This window comes from Cibotium barometz, chromosome 23 (genome assembly GCF_041138505.1).
Source record: "Cibotium barometz isolate CiBa-2024 chromosome 23, ASM4113850v1, whole genome shotgun sequence".
Taxonomy (NCBI): Eukaryota; Viridiplantae; Streptophyta; class Polypodiopsida; order Cyatheales; family Cibotiaceae; genus Cibotium; species Cibotium barometz.
The window spans coordinates 18,244,259-18,252,063 of NC_141068.1; the positions used below are offsets into that span (position 1 = coordinate 18,244,259).

General features: G+C 40.8%; 1 protein-coding gene across 1 annotated transcript; it reads right to left on the bottom strand.

The window, feature by feature from the left end:
- Positions 1-3,542: 3,542 nt before the first annotated feature.
- Positions 3,543-4,941, bottom strand: LOC147625699 (uncharacterized). Its single transcript, XM_086817824.1, has one exon. The coding sequence runs from the start codon at positions 4,842-4,844 to the stop codon at positions 3,858-3,860; it is 987 nt and encodes a 328-aa protein (XP_086673950.1). The 5' UTR covers positions 4,845-4,941; the 3' UTR covers positions 3,543-3,857.
- Positions 4,942-7,805: the final 2,864 nt, after the last annotated feature.

Genomic DNA, 7,805 nt, shown 5'->3' on the forward strand with positions numbered 1-7,805 from the left:
TTACAAAGGGAGAGGTCACATGGTGGGTGTTGAGCATAAAGTCAATAATGTTAATTGGGCAATTCCTCATACTCCACCATCGAGCACAATCACATGCTTTGGGATCATTGCAGAGATCAAAGAGCATGATGTGGGGTAAAGATATCCCTTGGGGATGGCGGTGCAGTGCTTGGGGTAATGATATCCCTTGGGGGGGTAGAGGTGCAGTGCTTGGGGTAATGATATCCCTTGGGGGTAGAGGTGCAATGCTTGGGGTCGTGATATCCCCTGGGGGTAGAGGTGCACTCCTTGGAGTTCTTCCTATCTCAAGCTTTAAGGAGTGATGTTCCAATCTAATAGAGTAGTTCGTATGGTTCTATAGTACTAATATGAATCACTCATGGAAAGTTAATAAATCAGTCGTAGGTGTGCAATGACATGCTCCATAAATTGGAAGATGGAAAAAGGGACATCGACCACACAAGCGTAATGTTGAGGTGGGTTTGTGTTGGAGGGGGGAATTGAATCAATGGTACGAGGCTATTGTTGGGCAGCCCCACCATTCAATGGTAGACCAACAAGGAGGCCATGTTGTAGTGTGTTTAAAGATTGGCAAGGATAGAATGGCAGGGGCCATTGAGTTGAAGGGAGAGGTATTGAGAGAAGATGTGATTGTGACTAATTATGAGGCACATGTTTTCCAAGTCTGCACATGGAGGGGTTTAAAGCCAAAGGTGTTACATATTTAGCACATATCTTTGAGTTCCCCAAGTGTGCGTATGAGAATTTCCTGAGATTGGAGAGGCAAACAAAGAGAAGTGTATTGTAAAATTAGTTTTTGTTGGTAGAGAATCGTTGACATAAATATTGCACACACATGATTGCTCAAAAATTTTCCATAGCCTATATTGATTAGAGAGAGACGGTTACATTGCATGTGCCATAGTTATGCCCAATAGTTCACCATTATCCCGATCACATCTGCCAAAATCTAGGAAACATTTGAGGGACACCCGAGGATTCCTCTTTTCACTTCTGGCCTTCTTGATCCTCCCATGCACACTCAACCCCCACCATATCCATCACATCATCATGGCTATCATGGCCACTCTCATTATTGTTAATTAAATCATGATACACGTGGACTTATTTCTTGATAAATTTCCTTTGAGCTAAGATGTCATATATAACCCATCCATCCTTGATTGTAGTGCTTCAAAGTGACACAAAATATGACTGCTCTCATCATGTGGCCCATGTAGATGAAACCATCCATGTGCTCTATCCAATGATGCATCCATCAGCTTTATCCATGCAGCTCATGATGGCCACCATAATGCATGCTTCTTGATTGCTAGGCAGAACCAGATCACTCATGATTGCTGGGAAGCACTTATCATTCTTGCAGCTGCTGCAGGTTGTTGGGAGGGACGCTAGAGGGCAGATCACTCCCACCAATGCCTTCATTAGGGAACAATCGTTGCCTGCACCTTACTGGCCACTGCCACGCCTATAGTTGCCACCATTACTGAGAGTGCCATCAGAGGCACAGAACCCACTAATTACATGCTTACACCCATCACAGAGAGGTTCACCAACCTTGCACCCTGATCAAGATCACCATGATTTCAAAAAATGCCCGAAATCATGGGAACCAGCATGACCGATAAGTACTAACTAGTACTCAACCCAGGTGATACTCTGGTATGTGAAAGACATCACGCATTGTTGCGGTATGTAAAAGATATTAAAAAGCAAAACACAAGAATGGAAGCCGGAATACAAAGGGTCAAAAATGGCAACAACATATGCTTTAAAAATTGAGGATTTCTCTTTTCTCTCCTCTCCTTGTCGTCCCAAAATTGTCCATGGTTAATATGTAATAGATGATGCCAAGCGTGCGTTCACACGATCACATATATGGAGGGGTTCATGGATAGCCTTCAACATATTTTAACATGACATTGTGTTAAGAAATGATCATCATAATTCCTTCATTCATCAAAACCAAGCTTGCTTTTTTTTAAAAAAAATTTCTTACCCCATTTAATTTATTATTATTTTTAAAAATAAAGATTCTAAATAATATGATAAGATTTATGCATGCTGTAATTAAGATAATGAACATATCGCCACACTAACGTACCTACTTTGCCCAAGTTCTTGTATTTGATCACAATAAGGCCTCTTTGCATTTAGAAGAGACCTAATTGGACTATGTATATTACGCCTAACAAAATATGAAAATGTTATTTTTAAACTGTATCCTCAAATTACTCCCTTGATATTTTTTATTCCATTCTCATAACTTCAAAAAGTTGCTGGTCTAATGATAAAATTCCTACAAAAGCAATGGTAATATTGAGTAGTATTGTTCATGATGATAAGTGTGATTTTTCAAAAAAGTGAGTGCATTATGCATTTGAAAATTAAAAACAAACTGTTATTATTTATCTTGTTGCAGTTCAAAAGGAAACATAGTGTTTAAATCTATAAACTAAGAACCAATGGTTATTTACGATAGAGGCTTAATTGCATTTTTTAAACTCAAAGCACGTTTTTGTAGAAGTAAGCTTTTACTAGAACATACTCAATCGCATTTATTAAAAATGCTAGCTAAAATGGAAAACCCACTTAGACATGATAAATATGTTTTTTCTTAGGAAGCCCTTTTGTGGACCTCCCAAGCCCCCAATGTTAGCATTTTTTATTGCAATGTTTGTAGCAAACCTTATTTATGATAGAGGCTTAATTGCATTTTTTAAACTCAAAGCACGTTTTTGTAGAAGTAAGCTTTTACTAGAACATACTCAATCGCATTTATTAAAAATGCTAGCTAAAATGGAAAACCCACTTAGACATGATAAATATGTTTTTTCTTAGGAAGCCCTTTTGTGGACCTCCCAAGCCCCCAATGTTAGCATTTTTTATTGCAATGTTTGTAGCAAACCTTATTCGATGCCTTGGGGTTGTCTAAAGCCTTGTTATTCCCTCACTAAAAGCATGGGTATGGTTGTAATTTCTAGACTCGAACATTTTGAACTCAAAAGCCTCACAAAAGCTCTCGCCATCTAGCAATCTTGTATGTGTATGTGTATGTGTATGTGTACATGTATATGTTTGTGTGTGTACATGTGTGTGTGTGTGTGTGTGTGTGTGTGTGTGCGCGTGCATGCATGTGTGCACATGCTTATGACAAAAAGACATAGATGTACCTAATATTTTCTAGTTCACTTGATGAGTGTGTTCAAAGAATAATAAAAGACACTAGCAAGTTTTCTCATTGGTTCCAACTCAAATCCTTTGCACATAACTTGCTATTTGTGAAGTGATTGTGTAGGTATTAAAACTTTATGTGACTCAAGTTAGAAGCATGCACAAGTCACACTACTATAAGATGCTATAACAGTATAAAAACATGCGTGAAGTATAATTTTAAAGGTTTTGCATGAACTAATAAAATCACAATAATGAAGAGATTTTGAGGGCGTCATAGGATAATGCTTTTCTATAAAATGTCTTACAACTATTAATAAAGAGCATCAAACTTGGGAGAGATTTTGAGGGCTTCCCCTAAAAATGCTTTGCTATGAAGTCTTTTACAAGTTTTGATAAAGAGCATCAAACTTGGATCACCCATGATAGGTGGTGAAAGAATGCTTTCTCTTGGGTACTTACAAAGGTGGCTAGCATGTGCAAGAATGCTTTCTTTGGGTACTTACAAAGGTGGCTAGCATGTGCACGATGATCACATATGAAGGTTTGGTTCCTTGAGGCAAAGAGAACATAGGGTAGTATCTAGGGTGGCTAGGAGGAGTATCTTGATGATCTCATATTAAGGTTTGGTCCCTTGAGGCAAAGAGAACATAGGGTAGTTTCTAGGGTGTATCTTGATGTAAAATAGGTGCACTTGATTTGCTCTTCTTCTTAAAGCTGGCAAGCGAGCCAAAGCTTCTCGCTCTTGGTTTGGCAAGGCCGCCCTTCTGCAAATTATCATTAGAGGTTGCAATTGAAGAAGCTTCATGCAAAGCCATGGTTTCCATGGTGTCATCATGATTCCTTAACATCATAAAGCTTCCATTTACCACATTATCCTCCAATATATTTGATACTTTGGCATCCCATTCAGCTGAGAATGATTTGCTTAAAAGATTAGGATAATCGTGCCTTTGTAGGCTGCAATTAGTGCCGTCATGAGTAGCCTTGGGATTATAAACTCTACTAATGAGGCTTGCTTCGTGGCGATCATGACGAGCTGGTGCATTTGACATTAGTGGATTACTATCAAAACCTTGGAAATCATGAAGGTGGTGGCGATGATCCTCTGCTGCTGCATGAGCATTAATAGTAATGCTGACACCGCTGTTTTGATCGAATGATGTGCTCATGGGGTCGATGCCGCCGGCGATGGCCATGTCCTGGCGGCACATGGGGCAGCTAGCGTGGGAGTCGAACCACCTATCAATGCATGGCACGTGGAATGCATGCTTGCACTGTGGCAACACCCTTATAGAATCGTCGGCTTCAAAGGCGCTCAAGCACACTGCACACTCGTGTGTTCTCACCTGTCCGGCCTTCCTGGCGAACTTGGCCACCTTCATCTTGTTCAGCAGGGACTTCTCCAGGCCCGGCGACCCTTTCTGTGCGCTACTCACCTGCTCAGACTCGTCATCAATTATCCTCTGATTGCGCAGTGCATTAATCCCTCTTAGCCTCGTAATCCCTCTCAAAAACAGGCACACTACTGCCACTGATACTGATATTACGAAGCCAAACGCGATTGCAGAAGGAGATGGGTTTCCATCCAGATGGAGCTCAGCTCCACCATTATCAAGGGGGCTAGGCGAAGGCGATAGTCGGCTCATCGTTGGTGTCAACAATCAGTGGGATGATTAGAGTGCTTAATCCTTCCTAAATAGACCAGTTGATGATGCTACCTACAGTACTTAATCTTCCTGTTTAGGCTTGATTTGTGCAAACAAGAGAGGTAATTCTGTAGCTGCCGCTGGGCCTAGCGCATAAATCAACAGAAATGCATAGCTTTTGCTTTGGAACAGCCGTCTCCGCTCATCTTCACGCGGCAAAAACGTTGCGTGGGGAACAATCCTAGCTCTCGTGCTCATCGCCATGAACCACTTTCATATGATTTCTAACATGGTCATCGCCATGAACCACTTTCATATGATTTCTAACATGGTCCCACATATAAGAGGCACAAAACGGAGCCTTTCGGTGCACACCTTACTCCCGGCCTTTTTATAATAATAAAAAAGTTTGGCCAATTAGAAATTACTACACACACCCATCTTTACAAGACACCACCTCACCCCGCCACACCGGGGTTTCAACCTACGACCTCATCATGCATGGACTTCAAACACTCTAACAATTGGGCTATGCACTTGGTGGTAATACCTCCCAGCTTTCATTATCACACCAAACGAAGAAGATTTAAGCATAGCAGCTCTAGCTCCCCCCCTAGGAGCTACTCAATTAATTGATGTGCCTCCACATGGATGATTTAGGAAGAATTGCACATACAAGCCATTTTCCCAAGCAAAAATTCCAACCAACATTCCTTTCCCTACTATAATCTTCAGGGGAGGAGAGTGACAAGAATCCAATTAGTTGTGTAATGATCAAATTCATTAAGTTATTTGCTCCAAGTTGTCCCAACATGATTTGTCAAAAGCAATTGGAAGCTCTCCAACCAAGATTTGACCGTTTGCACAAGAAATAGGTGAGGATGATTAATAAATAAATCAGTGACATACTCTTCCTCTTATTCTTTCTCCTCCTCCTCCTCCTCCTCTTATGCTTGATGATAAGAAGAAAAAGAAAACACACTTCTTGTTGTCACAAAGAAGAAGATAATGAAGAGAACTTTTGGATCATCATTTATTTATTCTTCTTTAAGAAACATTAGAGGAGAAATGGACTAAGAAAGGACCTCATAAGGAATGGGTGAGTGAGCCTAAAAAAATGATTGAAATCCTAAAAAGGGGGGACATGGTGTCATGCAAAATGTAGATCTTCCATATCTTTTTATACTTTTTGTCTTCCTACTTCCTACTTTTCCCCCTACTCTCCCCCCCACTCAAAAGATCAGGGCCACTTTTGGTAGTTGGGCACCCTTGAATTAGCCTAAAAATAGACAAGAACCAATCTCTCCTAGTTAGGATACTAATTTAGATTCAATGTCTTTTAATGAAACATCACAAGATGAGAGAAGAAGTAGGCCTCCCGATCAACCTCATACTACTAGAACTAAATGTATCTCCCGTGCCTGTGAACTTGCTCAAAATAGTAGCCTACCCACGAATATGCTATGTACATCAAATTGAACCCCATGACCATCCATGGCATCCTCATTGAGAGTGCTCTTTGGCTTAGAGCATCTCAACAAATAATAGTCTACATGCTCCTCATTACCATTAGAGGGGTAATGATAATAAAGACATCATCCATGGTTAATAAATCTGTAAGGTCATCATAGTCAACTGTAAATATGACACCAGCATCATGTGTTGTAGGTACAACATGCATTGGATGCTTTGCACTTATAACCCATTCATTCCAAGGATCTGCACATGGAGACATGACACACTCACCCCAGTCGCCATCCATGCATGCTTTACAGAAGCATGCAAACCGCCGCTATGTGAAGATAGTGGGGTCTATTGTAAGAGGAGGTGCTCCGAATGGAGCAAAAGCCCAAAGTTGTACGCTCATGGTGCATATTTCATGAATGCCTATGGCTCACTTGACATGTGGAGTACCCAAGGAACGGAGAAAAGTCATTATCGTGTGCAAGGAGAGTTTATTTCAAAAACACAAGACATGGAGGTGGCAAACTATCTCAAAAAGAAATGTTTGATTGGTTCTTCCGTTATACCTTTGGAAGGAACCTTTCAAGGGAGAGGACTCAAATGTCCAAATTGGCCCAAATTGCCAAAATGAAAAGTAAGGGTTAGAAAATAGCAAGGTGGAGGGCAGGGACAGGACCTACATGTCATGCGGCATGGAGGGTTATACGTAGGAGAGTTGGTAAAGTATGGGTCCCTATAGACTTGAATGAGGCCTAGGGTTGATGTGTAGCTGATCTATGGCGATATTATCTATCAAATGTAATCATGTGTTATAATTGATAATGTTAATAGTTCTTTTTTGCCTAATACGGAACCATGTTATCTTTCGTGTTTAAGAATCCATTTTTCTAGTGCGTGACATTTCTCTAACAACTAGGGTTTTGTGTAATGATTACATTGGCCACTATAAATGAGCACCCTCTCTGTTTTTGTCCATTTTGTACAAGCACTGTGAGAGCACACAAGCACTCAACTCCTCATGGGCACAATCACTGCTTCCAAACTCACATGATGCTTATTCTCTATCGAGATCCCCATCCAACCTGATGAGGATGCCCTCTCAGCCAGGAGCTAGAAGTGAGGGATTTGCATAACCTTACCACCCAGATCGATAATTTTTTTTTTTGCATGTAGTATCAGTAGGGCTCAGTTTTCCATGCTGACGAGCGAGAGGCCACGTAAAGACCCCTCCCTACCACAAAGCAAACCGCACGAGGGTGTTGTGGTTTGCTAGGAACATTGCACAGCATTGGTAGTCTATGGTGCAAATTCTGTTACGATTTTTGGAGTCCCCCTTGGTTTCGTGGACCGTGAAGTCATATGTCATTACCAATTTCATTAGATTAATATACTTCCCTTGCTAGGTTTGATTGGTAGCGAGGAAGCTTTGTAATACCTTCAAATATAATTTTTTGAGATGACTTGAATTGTATCCCAAAGATTTACGATGCTCTATAA

Coding starts and splice junctions, on each gene's coding strand:
- LOC147625699 (XM_086817824.1), bottom strand. CDS start 4,844: ATGAGCCGACTATCGCCTTCGCCTAGCCCCCTTGATAATGGTGGAGCT.